At 46.1% G+C, this 21945-nt stretch overlaps 1 protein-coding gene across 9 annotated transcripts in view; it reads right to left on the reverse strand.

Moving 5' to 3' along the window:
- The window catches only part of PLAGL1 (pleiomorphic adenoma gene-like 1), a 50755-nt gene that overhangs the window by 3398 nt on the left and 25412 nt on the right, over nt 1-21945 (reverse strand). For 4 of the 9 annotated variants that reach the window (XM_014533909.1, XM_014533902.1, XM_014533908.1 and 1 more), the window contains 4 exons: nt 20379-20410; nt 16152-16210; nt 4458-4587; nt 4139-4336 (listed from right to left, as the gene is read on the reverse strand). In XM_014533909.1, the coding sequence (XP_014389395.1) occupies nt 4139-4290 (152 nt within the window). In that variant the 5' untranslated portion in view covers nt 4291-4336; nt 4458-4587; nt 16152-16210; nt 20379-20410. Of the gene's footprint in view, nt 1-4138; nt 4337-4457; nt 4588-16151; nt 19073-19097; nt 19238-20378; nt 20411-21945 lie in introns of those variants that run through there. The other 5 variants (XM_014533906.1, XM_014533904.1, XM_014533905.1 and 2 more) reach the window with 4 other exon arrangements.

A 21945-nucleotide genomic window follows, 5' to 3' on the forward strand; every position in this document is an offset into this window, starting at 1 on the left:
GCTGTGTGCGGCCCCTGTCTCCACTTCCTCAAGGTCCTGGGTAAAGCCCTTCAACCAAGTTCCTGAAGGTCACTGGTGATTTCACTGGCAACATTCATTCACAAGGGCTTTCTCTAGAAGATCATGGTGCTACTCCTAGCAGCAGTTACAAGTGTTTCTTTAACTGAGCTTCAGGGGAAGCCACAGTCATCCTGGTCAACCTGGAATTTCAAAACAGCTAGTTTATATTTGTATTTCTAAAGCACAAGTTAGGTTTGGAAAACCACAATTCCATTTCTATCATAGTTCGACTGAATTCCTAAAATCTGAAAACTTAAATGCTATAAGGCAGTGGTTCTCAACCTTCTGGCCCTTTAAATACAGTTCCTCATGTTGTGACCCAACCATAAAATTATTTTCGTTGCTTCTTCATAACTGTAATGTTGCTACTGTTATGAATCATAATGTAAATATCTGATATGCAGGATGGTCTTAGGCGACCCCTGTGAAAGGGTCGTTCGACCGCCAAAGGGGTCGCGACCCACAGGTTGAGAACCACTGCTATAAGGGAACCCTGAGTTTGTCATCTTTAAAAAGGTTCATTTTAATAACTGTGTCATACAAAACAGCAAGTCCTGTATGTTAGTGTTTCTTACAAGACAGCACCATAAACAGCTGGTGGCTGCAAACACAGCCCAGGCTGCTTCAGCTCCCTTTGACAGTTAACTCTCTCAGGTGTTTTGCCTTCAGGAGCTAAAGCTTGTCCTACTGACAATTTCAATGCAATTGAGCTTGTTGATTTTGGAATTTCTAACAACTCATTCTATGGAAAAAGATAGAATTTCTTTAAAAAACAACACAGTGTAAGTCAGAAGTGTACCCAACCTTCTACCCTACATTGTGCACTCCTGACCCTTCCGTAGGAGGAGAACCTGTAAGGGGCCTACAGTAGCTGTTGAGAAACCGGTGGTGGTCCCTACTAGCAGGAAGACTGGAAGCCAGTTCAAAATCTTAAAGCTGATCAGAATCTAATTGTCATTTTCTTAAATATAAAAAAGCAAAAACCTCAAGTCCTCTTCCCGTCTCCCTTAAGAACAGTAGCCTGCTCTGTGCAGGGGCTAGAAAGAAAAGTTGCACCTTCCCTCCAGGACATAAGGGCTCAGCAAACAAAGGGATACAGGTAACAAAGGCAGGTATGAACAGTGCTGATTACAGGAGCCAGTGCAACAGGGGGTTGAGAGTCCTGAAATGATGCTGATGTCTGCAATTTCCAGATGTATTTAAAAACATTTGCAGGTTGCAGAAAGGGTTTTTTGAGTCTGCTACCTCTAGAAAATAGCCACGTCCTTATACAAGATATCCACAGATATAGCAGCAGACATAGATGGGAGAGGGGACTGGCTGACAAACTTGGCACTGAAGCAATTTTCTATTTGGTCCAAAACTAGTGACTTGGACCCCAAGGCTCTGTCCTGGATCTTCCATTCTTGCACCTCTCTGCTTTTTTTCTGTCTGATTAGGTTTCATGTATCAGCCAGGGATAACTGCTCTGGGTTCACATCAAGCCATGTAAAGGCATATGACACCACCGTTCCCATTTCACCAGCTTCTGTTCCCCTGAATTTCTCACTCTCTCCTCTGCCTGGCATCCTGTCTTCCCCTTTTAAAGTATCCCTCGCTTACTCATGCAACAGACTCAGCCCAGGACATAATCATCTTATGGCTGAAATTACTTTAACAACTTGCTTCCTTCCCTCAACCTCTCTTCGTACCTCACAACCCATGAAACCATACTTGTCTGTCCCCTAGTCAGAGCGCCACGGTGGGGTGGCACCTGGGCCATGTCAGCAGCCTTAGGACTCCTCAGGGAATGCTGCTCTAACGGGTTTCCCCTGCCTCGCGATCACCTCTCTGTGGCTCTCTCCCTCTCACTGCTTTCAGTGTTTGCTGTATTGGGACCCATGTCCTCTTTTCTGGTGAAGCAAGTCAGTCATTTTCTCCCTCAACCTCTGCTTATAAAATGGAGCGTATGTTGTAACCGAGGGAAATGGGATGGAATGCTGCCATTAAAAGAGAGAAAAAGAGAGAGAGAGAGAGAGAGAGAGAGAGAGAGAGAGAGAGAGAGGGAGAGAGAGAAAGAGAAAGAGAAATAAAGAGAGGAGAGAGAGAGAGAGAGAGAGAGAGGGAGAGAGAGAAAGAGAAAGAGAAAGAGAAAGAGAAAGAGAAAGAGAAAGAGAAAAGAGAAGAGAGAGAGGCGCAAAAGCAAACGCTAAGATACTCTGCTGTCCACCACGTCTCTGTTCCTTTCTCAGCCATTACTCAGGCCGGAGGCAAGGCGTGGGGTGGCTGTGGCGGTGGCCGGGCAGGCGGTTCTTGCACAAAGGACACTGCTTCCCTTCTCCCCCTCACCTCACCCGGCACTGAACAAGCAGCTGCCCTTGTTCAGAACTACCACCTCCTAAATGTGGCCAAGACATCCCTTCAGCGCAGCTGACCACAGTCATCCCACCTAGTTCCTGTCATTCCCATAAGCTGTGAGCGCCGCTGTCCCCACGGTGACAGTGCCCTCCTGGTGGCTAGCTGAGCGGGCGCTGCTTTTGCGCTCAAGCGGGGATCCTGACTGTGGACACACGAGAAGCCTGTTGCAAAACAGGAAGCCTTTGCAACAAAATAGGCGCACACAGTAAGGCACTCAGTACTCACATGTACGGCAACTAGAGAGTGGCCTAGGTACTGAGCACATCTGAATTTTTTAAAACTTAAGCATTTATAACCTCATTTTTAAAATCAGCTTATTATATTACATGATCTATAACAGCTGTATTCTTAAGGGCCAGGAACATCATTCATATCTTTTTTTTTTTAACTCTTCCAAGATTTACTAATAATGTGGTCCTTGTTTATACCACCCAGATGTAAATCCTCTCTTGCTAAATTCTGACCATCACCTATGTACTCAAATGCAAGTAGTCTGAAAGTTGAAGCTTTCAAGTTCGTTTCATGAAGATTAACGGCACATGTATGTCCCTTAACCAGGTATCAGAAGCAGCATGGGTCTGTGTGCATGCTACCTGCATTGCTCTGAGGGAGCCGTGCGCACAGCAGTCACTGTTAACCAGACTGCCATGTATATTGTCTTCTCTATGATATAAGGATCCTTTGGAGGCAGACGCTACATCTCCGATATCCAATTTCCTCCTGGAAGTCCCTAAGAAATAACTTAGACTAAATGTACTTTTTTTTATGGCATCTGCTGAAACAGTGGTTTCTATCCTTTGCGATATCATGGGTACCTTTGAAAATCTGATTAGTGCACACACTCACCATCTGTATACCCCACACATTTCCAGAGCTTAGGGTGGCTTTTAGACCCGAGTGGAGAAACTTCTCCAAAACCTTACACTCGGAGGTGTTCCCTCCTCTACACCCTCACTGTCCGGACCTGGACAAGCCCTCTATATGCCACACCTGGACTATTACAACAGATTTCAAATCCGTCTACTTGCCTCTTTTCTATTCTCCAAATAGCTACCAGAGCCATCATTCCAGTGTCCTAACCAAATCATGCTCTTCACCGCTTAGACTCATTAGAATAAAGCAAATCCTCTCCAACAGTGGACAGTCCTGCTGGCAGCTGCTTCCTTGCCTCTATTGAGAGCCTCACCCTTTCCTCCTCCAACCCCACCCTCTGGGGAGGTTCTGGGAGCTTTAAGGCCAAGGCTTAGGGCTGTCCCAGAACCTCCTCGCTGTCCACCTCCTGTTTGTTCTTCAGGCCACAGGTGAGGATTGCACCTTCCTGAGAAGCCTTCCAGCTCACCCCAGGAGGGGAGAACATCCTCCACCTGCACAGCTGTCAGAGCGCTCAGGCTGCATTTTAATTCAAGGAGTCTGTGTGCACGACACTCTTCCCAGCCCCAGTCGACTAATCTTTCTGTTCTCAGATGGGGCCTATTACTGGAGGAGCACAAGACACACTTGTTGAAAGAATGACAGGGCACAGCAAAACTGTCACATGAAACTCCAGTCACACCAGAGACACGGCTTCAAGGCTGAAGTGCGCCACATTCTGCGTCCCTTTCCCGTGCAGTGTTGGTCTGAGGACTGGCAAAGCCATGTAAAGGCATAAGTAAAAGCACATACCTTGTCTAAAGCCTCTCACCTCATTAGTTTATATCTGGAAACAAAAGCTTTGCCACACTCTGGGTGCAAGCACTTGAAAGGCCGCTCCTTGGAGTGAGTGAAACTGTGGATAGTGAACTTCTCCAGGGTGAGGAACGTCTGGCCACAGACCTGGCAAAGGTAGGCAGCCATGGGTTTTGCTTCTCACACCTTCCTTTTCAGATGCGCTGACCAAATGCTGTACCAGTGAAGCACAAAAGAAAGGTTGGTCCTGAGCCCATGAGCAGAGCCCCCCCCCCCCTCCCCCCGAACTCCAGGCCAGGACAAAGGCGGCGTCCTGGGCTTGGTTCTACTCAGACCTGGGTCTCGGGAGCCACTAGCTCTGCTTCCTGCTGTCCCACAGCCTAGCGTGTGTGCAGTCTCAGGCTCAGAGGAGAGAGTCTGGGCACAGATGAGTTTCCACGAGTAGAAAGGTAATCTGCAGACTGTCTGTGGAGAGAAGAGAAACCGTTTTCTTGCATTAGCTATTGGAAAACAATGCTTCCCCACTCCCCCCCAACCCCACCAGTTCAGAATCAACTACTGATGCAGCACGATGCCCTTGCTGGTGGGTGAAGCACTTTCCTTTGTGAGGGAGATGGCTCTTTCTATAGACTCGGTATTATCTACAGTGGGGCCTTGACTTACAAGTTTAATTCGTTCCGAGACCGAGCTCGTTAAGGAGCTTGTTAACTCAAATTACTCTATCAACTCAATGCAAAAAATCAGCTGAGAGACAACTGGTATCTCAAAAAACTCGTTAGTCGGGACACTCGTAAGTCAAGGCCCCACTGTACTTCCAACCATGATTTCTGGTGAGTGTGAGGCTCAGCTGACCAATTGAAAAAAAATGGTGTTGGAGTGTTTTACTGGTACAGAAACAAAGTCATCCCTGCTTATTCAAACTGTGGGCTCTATTCCTCTCCCCTCACTGTCAGCATAGCATATGTTGTTGATCACACCTGTTTAAACTTCTAGGGGATGAGACGAAATCATTTGTATGCATCCAAGTTCATTTGCTTATAAGGTTACCGTGCAAAAGGACTCGACTCTCGGATGGAAACAAGATGTGAATACAGCGAGTTCAAGTCACTGGTGAGCCTCTGGAGCGGGGACACATTGTTCCCAGGAAACAACACTGAGGATGGTTTGGGGGAAAGCTTGGGCTGCACTGAAATGTGTAGACACCATCCTCTTATAAGCTGTTTCTACTAGTCTCTCCCCCTTTTGTTTACGGGGGCCTTTCCTCCTTCCCCAGCCTCACCCCGTTGGTCAGCCACTTCCAGGAGAACCCAAATGATTACCACCCTTCCAACCCAAGCAAAGCACCAAAACCAGGCTCTTCTTTTCCTACCAACTGGTCATCATCTGAGGAGCCCAAGAGCCTGAGACAGTGCCACAAACAACATAGTACAACTCTGGCTACCCAGAGTCCTGGAGAGTAATTCTGGGGAGGGGGTGGGCGGGGAGGCGGGGAGCAGAGGGGAGACGCTAACCTCTCAAGTGCCAATTAGAGAGCTATATGCTGGCATTAAACACCAGAGGAACTTTTGTACACAGGCCTGCACTTTCTGTACTTTGTCAAGTAAGCAGAGCACTCATAGCCAATTGACCAATCACTGCAGGTCTTCTAGGAGTCTGTGTCCTGCAGCCATTCATTTATTGCCAAGTCTTTAGAGTTGCTCTGTATTATAGAAAGTTCATCTTTACCTTTTCAGTTACTTTCTGATCAGAAAGCTAGAGTCTAGCTAGATGAAACTTTATTGTAACAGTTCGAGCTTCTTTAACTAGATCAGCCCCCAGCACATGTTCACAGGCAAAACATACGTTCCTTTTCTAGTGGCCAAAATCGCGGCAAACTCCTGTGTTCCTCATCCACTAGCTCAGATGTTTAGTGTCTGGACCGAGTTCACAGGAGCCGGCACCCGGCTGACACCCTCCCACCCCGCCACACCTGCTGGGAACCCTCAGGACTGACACGCACACTCTGAATCAGAGCTTCGGCACTGAGCCAAAGCCGGCATCTTGGCACCAAATCTTCTTTCTGAGGGCAGCTCGTACACACCTTGCTCCTCTGCGACTCAGTGTGGTGACTTGCACTGAACCCCTGTCCAAATCCATCTCCCCAACTCCCTGTTCCCTCACAGTAACCCAGTTCATGCCTGAGGCCCTGCTTTGAGGCGTCCCCAACAACCCTGGCCACAAAGTAATTCCTTCCAGGAATCCTACCCTGTGTGGCCGAGTTCTTGCTGCCAGGTCTCATGATGCGTCTACTTTTCCAGCCTAAGTCTGGCTCACACTGGCCAAGCTATAAAAGGCAGAGAGCTGAAATATGCTCAACTCATTCACTCGAAACTGCTCTGGGTTCTTCCCAAGTCTGTCAAAAAGATTAAAATGTGCACACAATATGAAGTGTGAAGTTCATCTTAGCTGAACCCAAAGTAGCACTAGTCACCCAGAAGGAGCTGGTTTGGGGTGAGGATTTCATAATTCTCTTGCCTACCAATCCCCTGCATATACACACTTTCTTCAGCTTCTCCCCAACTCTAGCTTTATGAAAGATGCCCAGCATGTCCAATAGAACTCTCTGTGATGATGGGAAAGTCACATATGTGATGACTACTGAACACTCAAAATGTGACACTGAGAAACGGAAATGTTTAGTTAAGGAGCCATGTGTGGCTGACGGCCGATGGACTGGGCAGCACAGGCTGGCTCTTAGCTTCACCGTCAAAGAGATGACCCTCCGGTGTTCCCCTGAAGCAAAGGAGGAGTTCATGTAGATCTAGTTACGTATTTTACAAATACAGCAGGGAGATTCCCCATTCAGATTCCAGCTAAGCCACTTGTTAGCTGTGTCCTGAGTTTCAGGTCCCTCATTTGTGATAGCCCCCTGATGCATGGGCTGCTGGGAACAGCCAACTAAAACAAGATGGCTCTGCAAGCACGCTGTGGTCTAGGAACACACTGTACAAATCTATGGGATCTGTGAAGAAACCATCAGCTGGCGCATGGTTCTAACCACCCAGCTATGGATATAATGGGAAAAAGCCATGTTCTCTCCCTACGTATAATTCACCATTCATTATTCCTACTTGGGGGGCTGGTAGTCTGAATAACACATATGTCTACACATATAGAAAGGACATATGAGGGTGCAAGTAAAAATTAGCCTGCATTCTTTTGTTTCGCAAAAGATAGCAAGGTTGACTGACTGCTTACCAACATATCAAGAATACAAATGAAAATTTTTTCTTCAATTAAAAATAAAAAGGTGTCTGCCCTTTGGCATTAATCAAGTTTTCCCAGATCCAATCTCCAGCCACTTCCCTAGATTCAGAAGTCCAACAGTCATGGACATCATTACCTGCATTTCTCTTGGGCCTTCAAAGATGGTAAGTACATAATCAGGAGTTTCAGACATGGCCACATTTTATTTAAAAGTGAGGCACATTTCCTCCAACTCTCTCCCCCATTGAACTTCCTCCCCAAGAACTAAAAAACGTTAAGCCAGTTAAACGTTTTTATCCTTATTTAACTTATTTCATTCCCAAGAAGTTTATCTTTCTGAGTTTTAGATCTGTTTGTTAAATACACCTAGTCCCGCGCTAAGTGAAAAGTTAGTCCTCAGATGTTGAACTGGATTAATTATATGATAGTAAACATTCTTTAATTTCTTCAGGAAATTATTTTTTGAGGTTGAATTCAAATTCACAAATAGTTATTTCATTCACTGTAGCTGTGTATTTCATTAAATATGGACCTTCAAATATAAATATTTGCACGGTTTTCATGATATAATCACAAACGTCTATAAAAATAATCTTTCCCAACAGACTATAAATTCACTGTGGCCAAGGATCAAAGCTCAGCTATTTTTAAAAAATAAACCGTGAAGATAACACAACATATCCCATCACCACATACTTGACCAGAGCTCTCTGGCTGTTGCTGATTCCAGTCTTTGGTTGAAACCTGATGCGCTTTATGGTCACATCCTTAAAACAGACTTGTGAGTATCTTTCTATTACCTGGCAAACGTCCAACAATCCTGACAGAGAACGACAAAGGGAGGGTCTTGACCATAATTAGTCTGTTCTGAGACTCAACGCACAGATTGCCTGTGAGTCTTCAGTATGGTAATATTTCAACACCTGTCACCATAGAAAGATAGTAAGTCTTCCTCCAAAACATCTCAGGACATAATTTCCAACCCCTTGATTCTAAAAATACGGAGTGATACAGATCTGCCAGTATGCCAAAGAAGGCTTGTGCCATCTGCTTCATTCTGTTCATGCTGATTATTTTAGGGATGAGAGAGGATCAGATTGGAATAAAAACATATATATATATGGCAATAGCAAGGAAGGCCTGTGTTCCCTGAGGGCTCATGGTATACGGCAGAGGGAGAGGTCAGAGCACAACTGTAGCTCCGGGGCGTCCCCAGTCATCCAATGGGGGACAAATGTTTTACAACAACCTCAAAATAAACCGTGACTTCTGGCTTCTATTTCCATTGTCCCCACTGACACAATGCAAGGCCTGTTTCTGAGAGGAAACTGAATTGCCATTTTTAGTCTTCCAACTTGAATAGTCTAAGCTTTTTTTTTTTTTTTTTTTTTTTTACACCATTCACCAACCATTCCTTGTAGATAAGAAAGTTCTACTCCAAACGTTTCTCTCTTTCATACTCCCCAAACCAGGATTGTTTTATATCAATGTGTTCAGGCCAATTTAAAAAAGGGCCTCTAATAAGCTTCTGTTTTTTTTTTAAACAAGAAGCATTGACTTAGATGGAAAAAGAGACCAGCCCTCTTTGTGCTATCAATTCAGTTTGACTCTTCACAAAGACACTGATACTATTTCCTAAACCATGGGACACATATTTTGTGCCTCAATCACTGCATTTTATTAGGTTAATAATAAAGATTCTTTCCTGGCCAGGCTGGTTAGGCAAGTTGAGAGGCAGCCGATCAATGTTCCTCTCTCACATCGATGTTCCTCTCTCTCTCTCTCTCTCTCTCTCTCTCTCTCTCCCCCTTTCTCTCTCTAGAATCAATAATAGCATGTCCTCAGGTGAGGTTTAAAAAAAAGTTTCTATAATAATATTCTTTTGATATTCAAGCAGTAAACCAGTTGTACAAATGTCCTATCAAACATGGGTAGAAGTGATAATCTAACAGATCTTATCATGTAAGATAGGTCCACCTTCCCTCAAAATCATAGGGTTCATTTGTCAGCATCTTTAAAAATATTTTTTATATATTATTCTCCAATAAAGAACTAAGACATTATCATTAAAATCCACTAACACCTGAGCTGACACATCATTTGGAAGAAGGCTCTTGCCTGGGATGAGCCCTTAAGCTGGATCCATAAGGCCTATGGCCCTGCTGTCTGCAGACCTCTCTCCCACAGTGGCCCTAAGGCAACCAAGGCCGAAGATCAACCCACTTGCTATTTCCTCAATGTGCCCATTCTCTCATGCTTCTCTGCTTTCCACACTATGCCCCATCCAGGAATGCCCTGCCACTCCTTGTCCACCTGGCAAACTCTTCCTCTTCCTGGTCACTCCCCAGCAAAGGAATGAGCTCCTTTTCCACGTGGTGAGAGAGTGAAACTGGGAGATCACTGAGGAAGTGACAGTAATCATCCAGGTGAGACGCCAGTGGTTGTGGTGAACATAAAATGAGATCACTAAAACCACAGAGAAATTAGAAAGAGAAAAACGGGTTTGGCGAGCCCTGCCTTCACCAAAGGCCCTTCTATGTTCCCTCCAGAATTATTTATTCAACCACCTGGGGGACACTGACCCTCCTATCGTTGAAACAACATGCCCTCATTTGTGCTTGTTGGTGGGAACACTTACCGACTCCACCCCTCTATTTTGCCCTGGTGGACACTGCCCCACACTTTACCACCTGCGTCCCTCCACAGCCTGCAACCTTGAGCGACTTAATTTGGTTAACTAACCCAGGGCTACGCTCTTATTTCCTTAGAAATGAGGCCTAAAATAAGCAAGAGCTGAAATGAATTATTTATCTACTATTCAGAGAGAAAATTAATAAGGAAGCTGTCTTGTTGATTACAGCACAGCTTCAGAACATCAGATGTATGCATTAAACTTGGAAAACTGAAAAAGCACAGAGTACCTTCCACTTACAAGCAGTGTGAGTAACATCTGTGAGTCAAGATGGCCAACAGAATAAAAGTATGCAGCTGAGCAGGTCATGGAAAGCCATGAAGCAACCTGACTTACCCTCAGAAGCCATCGTAAGTCTCGGAAATTTGGGCACTAGGTACCTCTGGAAGTGGGGGTGAAAGTGGGCATGAAAGTAGAGTGAAAGGCATGGAAGTCTGGTAGTGAAGCCTCAGCCCCAAGGGAGGGCACGGGATGGGGGTGCAAGGCTGAAACGGAATGATTAAGTGGAGTTTGTATACCTCCCCCATTTAGCTAACAGGACACTGGCAACGAGGACCTCGCCCTCCATGGCAGGCGCCTGAAGGAGTCTTCTCTGGGGAAGCCCAAGAGGAAAGAGCTAACATCAAGGACAGATGACAGTCCCAGGGTTTACCTACATCACCTAAAGCAGAGCCCTCATTGACAAGCCCTGTCTAAACATACAAAGCTTCCATGGCTTTTAGTGGTTCCACCCTCAAAATCAGTAGGCAACAGAGGATCACCAGAAAGCAGAAGAAAAAGTGACACAAAACAAATACAAAAAAGCAGGCTGGAGAGAGAGGGAAAGACCCATCACAAAGGGACAGTGATATATGGCTCCATCCCACTAGGAGAAGGTAGGCTTTTTGTTGTAATATGTTAGTAGATGAATAGCCTATTTAGTCAAGGCTAGCCACTAACTCTGAATTTATGTGGAGGTGGAGTGAGGCAGGTGGGGAGAGAAGAGATAGAAGAGAATGCCAACAAAACACTGTCTCAATGGGAATGAGAAGCAACAGGAAAGGCCTAAGCTCAGAACTCTAAGCCTCAAAGAACCAGAAGACAAAGGAGCCAAATCACAAGGGGCAAGGATGAGCCAATACTGACGACCAGGGGGCCGGGCAACAGGAATCCATTCTAAGCAACAGACTTGTCAGATTCTACTTTTTAACAGTAACTACAGCAGGGCTGTGTAAGATATACTGGAGTGGTGGGACCAGGGGTAGGGAAACCACTTTGGCTTCTGCCACCTCTCAGAAGAGATAACCGTGGCCCAAAAAGGAAGAGAAAGCAGGTTGAAAGGACACTTTGTAAACAGAATAGTTAGATAGGACTTAGGTTAGGCTAGCGAAAAGAGGTGACAGGATTGTCAGACAAGGAAAGGAAGGATGAGCACCAGAAGAAAAATCCAGCAAAGCACTGGAGTTCCAAGTTCAGTTTCTGATATGTTGAGCTTAATGGTGCCTATGATCCAGGCCAACAAGGAGACCTACAGCAGGAAGGAGGAGCTGAGATGCTCTTCTGGCCACATAGAGCAAATGACACTCTGACCCTCTCTGGATTCTGGGGAGCAGGACCATTGTGAATCTTGTTTCTATAAGTGACTTTATACATTACTGAGCTCTCCATGGGTGGCCTCAGACCCTGTGAGTAAGCTCACATGATCAACCCAGAGTGGTTTGGTAAAGTGGGTTGTCCTGGGGGTGAGGAGGGGTTTGTTTTCTTTGTGGCAGGCTGCAGCTAGACCGATCCGCCCTGAGGATATCTGCTCTGCACTGTGGAGCAGGGTGGAAGTGGGCTTGTGGGGACATGTTATTCTCAGAGACTCCAAGGACAGAGGACTTCTGCCTCCAAATTCCCCAGTTCCTCTTGGGTAGGACGGTGTAGTGACAAGTCAATGGTGATAAAAATAAGCAAAATGAGAATTAAGTTTGCATTAAAAAAACAACAACGTAATAAGATGTTCCAACGTCATTTCTAACTGGCGATAGTATACAACAAGACCCTGGAAGCTCAAAATCCCTGTTTGGTTGCCCACTCTTCTGAAGGTTGACTTTTTACAGGTGGGAGCCTTTCTTTGTTATAAGATGTTGAGCGGATTGAAAATAATGCCTAACCTATTTAATAGTCAAGGTGAGGACGGTGGGAAGGACAGAGGTAGAAGCAGGCAGACAATGCCAACAGAACTATCTCAGCTGGAATGAAGGAAGCCCTAAGAAGCAATGGAAGAGGCAGAAGCCCAGGAAATGAGCCTCAAAGAGCCCCAGCAGACGAAGAGAAGCCCCACTACCAAGGCGAAAGGATGCCTGAGTCAGGACCTTCACCGCAAGCGTGCTTTACTGGAAGAGGTCTGTAAGCACGCAGCCTTCCCTCCTGCAGAGGGTGAGGCAGGCCGTCTGCACAGGGTCTGCACAGCTGGGCATCCCCGGACAGGCCGAGTGCTTCCACAGGATGGGTTGTTCAGTTCAACATAATCCACCCAGCAGGAAGGAGGGAAGCATGTTTACAGATTCTTTTTTTTCCCAATTATCAGAAAGTTTATTTAGAAAGTTACAAAGGTAGAAGTGAGCTGTAGAAGAAATGGGCTCCAGAAACACGTTACAGCAAAAGAAGGGCCCTTGGAGCTTAGGCGAGTCCACGCAAAAAAAATATCTGAGCAGGCGTGCTTGGGGAGGGGGCGGGGAGAGAGAGCAGGAGCCTTTTTACAGATTCTTAAATCTTCCACAGGCCTCCTCTCCCCACCACATACAATGTATTTTTCAATGTAAACATTTAGGAAGGAATATCAAATGTCTACAAACAAGCAAGCTAGGTGTGTGTGCTGCCCGAGCAGCGCGTGTGGAGCCCGGGACTGGTGCTGCTGAAATGGAGCGGGCCCTGCTGTAAGAAGACCATAAATGAACTCTGGGTAGCACGGTGGGGGTGAGGGACAGAGAGCCGTCCCCAAACCCAGACAAGAGCTTTGGGAATTAGGAGAAGATTTTCTAGTCATTAAAGTCAGTGATGGGGACTATTCCTTTGTGACAGCTGAAAATAACCCCCCTCCGCCCCCAACAAGCCCTCAGCCACCGGCCTCCAGGCCCTTTTAGGGGAGGCTTCTATAGCTGACAGCCCTGCTCTCTCTTCCTGGGACTTTCAGAGCAGGGCACTGAGGAACCAAAACTACCTAATTAGAGGCAGGGCTATTGTCCAAATACGGTTAGCATTCTGGGGGAAAGAAAAGCCTGGGTCCTTCCCAGGAAGTGTGTGAGGGTAAAGGCGCAACTGAGAAAAGAAACAAGAAAAGCAGACTAGTTACATCGGTGACGGGAAGCCAGATTCATGAGTCAAACATCCCTCGAAGGAAACTTGAAAGCTATGAGATCTGGGAAGGGTGCTCACGAGGGGTGGACTGTTTGATCCTAAAGCAACAGTGCCTCTAAACCAACGGTTCTCAACCTGTGGGTCGCGACCCTTTGGGGGTCGAACAACCCTTTCACGGGTCGCCTAAGACCATCGGAAAACACATATATAATTACATATTGTTTTTGTGATTAATCACTATGCTTTAATTATGTTCAATTTGTAACAATGAAATTGGGGGTCACCACAACATGAGGAACTGTATTAAAGGGTCGTGGCATTAGGAAGGTTGAGAACCACTGCGAAACCAATAAAAAGGCATGAAAGAGCAGAGAAAACTGTGGTCAGCAAGGTATCTCTGGGGGTGGAGTTAGAGATACCTTCTCTTTGTTTTTCCTTTTTGACTATCTGTACTTTCTAAATTTTAAAACCAGTACTTAGGCTCATTAGGAGTTTACCAGGTGGACAAAAGGGAGGCATGCATTTCGGGCAGACAGTAGAACATAAAAAAACAGAGACACAAAGCAGCACAGGGCAGCAGGGATCCCGGGGTTCAGTCTGGCTGGACGGCAGGTGTGAGCGTGAAGGGGAGGCTGGAGAAGGGGCTGTGCCCAAACACAAAGGGGCCGCACACCAGGAGAGGAATCTGGGGTTACTCTATTGGGAACTGCGAGCAGGGAAAGTGATGACGGTTCATCAACAGATTGCTTTACACGAGAAAACAGCTCCTCCCCCTCCTTACCCCGGGGCACAGCCCAGTGAAAAGTACTGTTCTGAAACTCTAAATGGTCTTTTTTGACAAGATGAGCCTGAGACCAAATCTGATTACCCAAATGGACACAAATGTAATTGGCAATTTTAAATGAATAAGCTTGAGAAACACTATGGTTTCTCAAGCTTATTCAATGGATGAGCATCCAGAACTCACTTTCCTATCAACTCTGTACAGAGTAAGAAAGAAGAGTGGAGTTGCTGCCCGGCCAGGCTCTAGCCTCCTGCGGAAGCCCACAGGCTTGTTCCTTAGACACAAAGCTGCACTGACAGTTTTCTCTTTGCCTTCCCATGTCACGTCTGTACGTTCAAATGATGCAAAGCAAACTGTTCATCCAGAAATAATTCCAAATATGAAAAGGTTTACATTTAGGATATAAATGTAAATATTTATCCTTTAGGATGACCCCCGTTTTTCATTTTTTCTTTTGAAGATGGTAAACATTTCATCAGGTTTCCATCTTCAAAGGAAATGACACTAGAGGGACAAGGCCGCTTTTCCAAGTTCCTGCTCTGGCTGCTCTGAAAGGGGAGAGGAATGCCCAGGAAATGGGGGAGAAAGCTTAAAATGCGGGACACTGGCGCAAGGGCCTCCTCCTTTTCACCTTACGTCTTTTCTCTCCCCCATTCACAGCTCTGGGTCCTTTGTTTGTTTAACAAACCATTACAATTATACCCAGTTCAATGGGAGGAATGCGTACTCTCTGAGTAGCTGTCTCCCAATCCACATGTGTGGTCCATCCCACAGCCCATAGCAGGCGGCTTCAATGTGCCGTTCTGTGCTCCAGTCGCCCTGGAGGCCGGGCACCCTGCTCACAATAAGCCCCAATTTCCCGTGGCCGCATGCTTGCTGCTCCTTCCCAGTAGCCTATAGAGATGCTTCAAGTTGGGCTTCCTTTCCTGCTCCCCTAGCGACTGCACGGTCCGTCCTGCCTGAGCTTATCCCACTCTGTGCCTGTATCTCCTGCCCAGTGTGTTAGCTGCCCCTTACCTGTCCTCAGCCCACAGACCCACCACCAACTACTGGGCAGACACACTCCAGGATCCTACTGGTCATCATGCCCAGTCTTCTAATGTCAATCACACGGGAACAGAAGATACAAAGGCAAGATTCCCTGAGCCCCGCCTCATTAGAACTGCTAGTGCCTTTCTTGGCTGCTAGTAGATATACTGGCATGTTGGAATGGATTTCAATTTCTTGGCCAATAAATCAAAATATTATTTAGTAAGAACATTATATTTCAAAGGGAACCTAAATAATATTTAGTAAAAGGATAATTCAGTTGAGCTCATAAAGCCCTCTCATGCTATTTTGTCTAATAATTTCCATCAGCCAGTCCTGTGAGAGAGGCAGAAAGTCACTTTCATCCCCATCTAACAGATGAGGAGACTGAGGTTCAGAGACTGAAGTTCTTTACCCACAGGCACCGATGATTATGATTCTGGAGTCCTAGCACTACTGGGATGCGGCCAGCATCTTCCTCCGGCTTATCAGTCAACATCTTCCACAAAGGGGAGGGCAACCTTTACACATCCCCTTATATGCACAAGTTAGGATGTAGATGGGGCAGCCCTAAAGCTTCGGAACTGACAGGGTTACCAGCAGAAATGCCATGGATCTGCAGGTGCTACGGGGAATGTGTGTGTGTGTGTGTGTGTGTGTGTGTGTGTGTGTGTGTGTGTGTAGGGGGGGAGGGGCAGACAACAGAGGGTGTGGGTGTGAAAAGTTGCTAATTGCATCCTCTGATTCCCTGAAATACAGAGTGTATGAAAGAGAAAGTCAAGAATTCTGTCCTAAGATTACTTTTGTGATTTGAAAGGGAAATGTCTTTTTATTCTCTACTAAAACCCCTTGAGACTCCTGCATGTCCTTGACTAATTTTACTATGTGTTTCCAAGCAGTTATCAATAGACATGCCCACACAGAAATAATGTTTAAAATCGACGGTCACTTGCATACCTGCTGGGTGTCAGCGTTCAGGCAGTCGTGAGGTCCTCTCAGAAGTGTGTGAGTCACACCTGTGAGGAGAGATCTCGCAGGTCGTCAGTGAATGAAGCTGGGGAAACATTCCCCCACCCCCACACCAAGGGAGCCTCCCTCCGAGAGCCCACACCACACACGCAACTGATGACATGCAGAGGACATGTTCTACTGCTTTTTAACGTTTTCCATGCATTTTAACAAAGGATCCATCAATTTTAAACTTTAAAACCCTCAAGGCCTCAATTGATCTACCACCCTTAACTTTAAAATATCTCAGAAATACCACATGGCAAAAGCCTTAAAACATGTGTGTCATCTGATATATTTAAACAGTGTCATAAAGTTCACAATGTTGCAACTTAGAAGATTTTCAGTATTTCATATAATCTTGCCCAAGAAGACCTTTAAGTATTTCCATTATATCCTTTGTCCTACTTACAACTGGATTAAAAAAACCCTGAAATCTTCCCCTGCTTTCTGCAAGTAGAAGAAAAAACAAAAAAACTCATGCAATTGCTTACATAAAAATATTCAAAATAGCACTAAGAGGAAATAGTATTTTTTTTTAAATCAACGGTATTAGAATACCATAAAACAGGCATGCAAATCTATGCAATAACAAAACCTGAAACAAATGATGAACTGGAAAAAGTCAGTAATAACTAGTAGGCATTCATTTCTAACAAAAGGTTTATATAAACGTCTAGATTTATCAAATGGGCTGAAGGCTCCTAACTGAATAGACAATTCGGTGGTCAGCAAACCTGGCTATGTGTTAGAATGCCGGGGAAATCTTTGGCACAGGCTGGCACAGCGTCACTAGGGCCCTGGGATTCATGTTTTTACCAAGTCTTCAGGGCCCAGGCTGCAGCCGGCTTTGTACTACTGATCCCTGATGAGCATCTAAAAACCGGTATCTCTGTTCACCAATTAATTATAAAGCTTGGCTTCTTCCAACTAAGACTATTCCAACCCGTTGATCCTCTTAGGTGAAAAGCTTTTCAGGATTTTCTTGCCCAGTACAAAGGTAAATATATTATGAAACAAAGCCAATTAGAGATCACCTAACTGATTTTTTCACTTGGTTGCCTCTTAATTTGATCAAAAAAAAGCTGTTTATTTTGCATGAAAACATCCTTTTTAGTTAAAATCAGAAAAATGCAGGCCATTGTAGACAAGTAAATCTTTAAAATAACCTGTCACAAGTCAGGAAAAAAGCGGAGGTGAGTAGGTTGTCTGAATCATCCAGAGAATTTGTTTTAAGTGTATTCCTCACTTTGCATGTATAAACACTTCACAAATCAGCTTCATGGTCCGTCTCTCCTCTGAAAATACTCAACAGTTATCATGGTCTCCAAAGGCCTGGATTACATTTTTTTAAAGGGCTTTAGAAAACCTGAGAGTGAAATTCTTCTGGATGATTCTTCCTTTGCTCCCACCCGTCTCCCCACAGACAATACTGCTTTATGCATTCAGGGAGGCGAGGCGCGCCTCTGCTTCCCTAGGAAGGGGGCACGTGACATGAAGTAGGCAAACCAGGCAGCGGAGTAGCTCAGCTTCATTGTCAAAATATTCAAATGATCACTACGAGAAAGCGATGCCTTTCTGAATTCAACAATACTCCTCGGCCTCCGAGGGCTCACACAGGAGCTTATTCTTGAGCTGTTCCATGGGAGCAGCACTAGTGAAAGCGGAGAACCCTGGCCGGGAGGAGATCAAGTCCCCGGCCTTTCCCACCTGCCATCTCAGCACCGGCCAGACGCTTACATAGTTAACAATGTCACGGAGAACCTGACAGCACGCACGGCCCTGGGGGGATCCTGGGCGGCAGAGGACAATTGAACACAGCAGAGGAGAGACAGTTCAGAAAAAGAACACATCTAAGGCTGACGGGATGCTACTTGCAGACTGCTTTCCAGGTCTGAATTTAGATTTCAAAATCAGAGAAAAAGGTTTTAATATGTCGATTAGATTAAAAAGTGGTCATGGTAAGAAAAAAAATGAACCTCTAACATTCAACATTCCTAAATACAAATGTTTCTGAGCGCCCTAGGGGCAAGAAAAATCACATTTTTCTAGGAATGAGGACTGGCACACGGCAGCCAGATTAGTTCTAGTTAATGGTTTTAAATAAACGGGAAAATATTTGGGGGTAAATGATCTGTTTCTTCATTGATGACAAAAACTACAGCTTCATGAATCTAGAGCATATGACTTCTAGAATGTACTTTTCGGTTGTCACAATATGTTTTTCTAGGCATTTACTGCTGAGAGCAGCTTAAGAACATGTCTTTTCTGTTAATGAACTGGTTTAACCGCCTGCTGAGCATTCACTGAAACACGAATTGAACAAAGGGATTTCCCTCCAGTTTCAGCTCATTCACTTCTAGCTACTCCTGATTTTGCTCCAGTAAATTCTTCAGATTGACTTTGTTTTTTATTTCTAATGATTTGAGTGGGAAAGAACTGGGCAAGCCCCAAACACTGGGGATTCTGCCTTGGTTTTCCATGAAACACTCATCTAGGCAGACGACGGACAAGACTTGTTTCTGAAAAGCCTGTCAACTAAGTTTTTTATTTTATTTCCTAAAGCCCATAATTCCCAATGGAAAGGAGCCGGCCCTATAGAGTAGACTGCAGACAACAAAACCTTATTTCAATGAGGTGGACCACAGTGGACAACAAGACTGTGTCTCTGAAGTGAAGACCCTCAGTGGGATATTCGCATTCCCACCACACAGAGGAACATGCTGCAAAGGGTCACCAGAAATGTGAACAGACCTGGCCCTCTACCTTTTTTCGCAGTCCTTGGAGGACCTTGTTCATAACCCAAAGTTTCAACTACTCCTGGAGGTCATAGGCCTCCCAAATATCTACCTTCAATTCTAAACTTTCAAATTCCAGACAAATCCATCTACCTACCTCTCACCTCGATGTCCCGCAGTGCGCCCGGAAGGTCACCTGTTCTAGAGCAGGGGCTCCACGCAGGGCTAACTCTAGACTCGCGGCTCCTCTTCCAAAATTACAGATTTCAGCCACTGGCGCCAACTATGCAATAACAGCTAACATGTATTGGATGCTCACAGGGTGATGGCCATTGTTTTCATCACTTTACTAAACGCCCTCAACAACCATACGAGTAGGAGGTATTAACCCCATTTTACTTTTGGGAAAACTGAGGCTTAGAAGTTGTACTAAGTTGCCCAGCCAGCAGCTAAGGTGGTGTGATGTGAGTGTCCACGTTACTAATAAGTCAGTCTCTTCACCGTGTCACTTCCCAGCCTCTCCAGGGTCAACGTCTGGAGTCACATTAGGTTTTCTCTCTGACTAAGCTGAGCTCTAAGATCTGTGAGCTTCTAGTCTCTCAACCTGTTCCCTTCTCTTTGTGTCCAGGGCTGCCACTGTGTGGGCGATGTTTGCCCTGCCTGTCGGCCTTACACCAGCACAGCAGGACAGCTCTGGAACTTCACCTTGTCCTGCCAACAGTTTTCCTTTCTAGCTCGGTTTTCCTTTCTAGCTCATTTCTAGCTCTAAACAGGTCACAGGCTTTGTAAATCTATGTGTGTCAGCCCAGATGATGGCAGAAACAGTCTGTTTTGAACATCTAAACCCAATGAGGAGATTCTGCCCAATGTCTAGTGGGGAGAAGATGAGGGTGGGAAAGAAGGTAAGAAAAAGACACTTTCCCTCCTTTCTCCTGCCCCGGGCCTGGGGAGGAAGAGGAGCATTTTCAGCTCCACTGGTGTCCCTGAGGCTTCAGGAGACCAGGGCTGTGATATGACAAAGGCCAGAGGCAAGTCCCTGGCCTATCAGGTATGGGGAAATCTCCAGGTTCTAGGCCATACCCTAGGAGGGAAGGGGAGCACCTAAAAATGACTGCCGTGAACTTTCCCTAGCGGTTGGCCAGGTGGGGGCTGGAGTGTGAATTGAGGTCGTTATGGGGAATAAAGGAGGGGATACTTCCTGCATACTTGAAGTTGGGGAGCCAGACACAGAGACTCCCCGGTGCCTCAACCAGGTGCTAAGACTTAGGCTAGTGCACATCTGTGCTCTGGACTCGCTGCCCATAACCAGAGCCAGACTTCTTTGCAAAGAAGGCCTCCGCCCTGTTGCAGAGAGAAGCTTGGACCGGCCAGCGCTTTAGAAACCCCAGGGGGCAGATAGAGAAGGAAGGAAAGAAGCAGATGTTAAGACTCTACTCACAGGATTAACTCCTCTGACTCCTATGCAAATACCTAGGAAGGGAGAGGCAAAGAAAGTTATCATTAAGGCCTTTATCTTAAACTCCAAATTGCTTAAAAACCAAAGAAACTAACAACTGGGAAGTCAACCAGGGAGAGGAGAGGCCAGTGTGCCATGCTGAGGCACAGGACAGCCAGCTCCCCAAGCTTGCTTGTGTCCCCAGCCCTGCATGCTGGGACGGGGACTGGGGCCGTGAGCTTTCAGAAGGTAGAAATGACAGTGTGCTGGGAATGAGGTAGCTTTGGGGAGAGGCGATTCCCACCCCAAGAGAAAGGATATGAATCCTTAATGTGACAAATTTGTTGAACCACAGATGTAGCAGTAACTGTAGGTACTCGTGGCACCAAATGAAATGTCTAAGAGGGTCCAGACTTTGAGGTCAGTCATGTCCTCAAAGCAAAGCCCTTTGAGTTTATGGCTAAGTGAGCCCTTCGGATGAGGCTTACGAGGTCCCCACTGAAAACTGGAGAGGACTCATGACATGGCAGCCACTGTCCAGAGACCAGGACTTTTAGAACAGAGCTTGGGCAGGAAGAAGAACTTCAGTGTACAAGAGTCAGTAACCAGGGAACCCTATCTTCCTGCCACACAGGCACCCACTAAGTCTGCCCGGCATGTGGAGTGCACGTCCAGGGGGGAGTCGGACCTGGGAGAGGAGGACCTGCCTGGGAACCACGTGCCCCGGTGTGGATGCAAAGTGTGCCAAGACGGTGCTTTGGTTTTTAGGAAGCTGAGTAGTTTGTATTAAATCGTACCCAAGAAGAGAACTTGCAAGCAGGGAACACGGAAGCGAGGGTGCGTTAAGCAAGCAGGGAACATTAGCAGGCAGATGTTAGGAAAATGGCAGCAACCGGAGCGTGGGCCACTCTGGCCTCACAAGGGTCTGGCCTCTGTGGACACTTGCCTCCCTTCTCACACCAGACACATGTGTCCCAGGAGCGAAGGGGGAGGAGGAGGCAGTTAATGAACACTCACATGGCCCATCCCCAACCCCCACCGCCTAACATGGGAACCACTACTTTCCAATCTGTGGTACCCCAAAACTAGATGGGGGTGAGGGTGAGGGACGGTGGGAAGGTACACCCACTCTATTGGCCAAAACTCAATTTTCATGGGGTTTCCTTTAAACCTACTACCAGCCTAGTGAGTAAAGAGCTCGGTGTCAGGTCAGTGCAAAGAGACTGAGATCCCTACTGGCTGCCGGGTCTCTGTTTTTGGATTGTTTCCCCTTCATCCTAATGCTAATCACAATCTACGATCAGAGTGATCCTTCTGCAAGCACGTATGTTCCTGTTCTCGGCTCTTTGGAATCCTTTAAGGGCCCCATTAGTTTCTGTCAATTGCAACCAAGAGTCCTGCACAATCAGAATCACTGGAAGGTTTTCACCAGGAGAGCAGTATGCTCAGGCTTGTGTTGGGGAAAGAGACCTTAGACAGGAGACATACAGATTATGCTCCTGGATTTATTCATTTTATTCCTTGAAATCAGTGACATGGTGATTTCCTTGCGGGGGGGGGGGGCGGGAAT

The sequence above is a fragment of the Myotis brandtii genome, unplaced genomic scaffold (assembly GCF_000412655.1).
Source record: "Myotis brandtii unplaced genomic scaffold, ASM41265v1 scaffold123, whole genome shotgun sequence".
Lineage (NCBI taxonomy): Eukaryota > Metazoa > Chordata > Mammalia > Chiroptera > Vespertilionidae > Myotis > Myotis brandtii.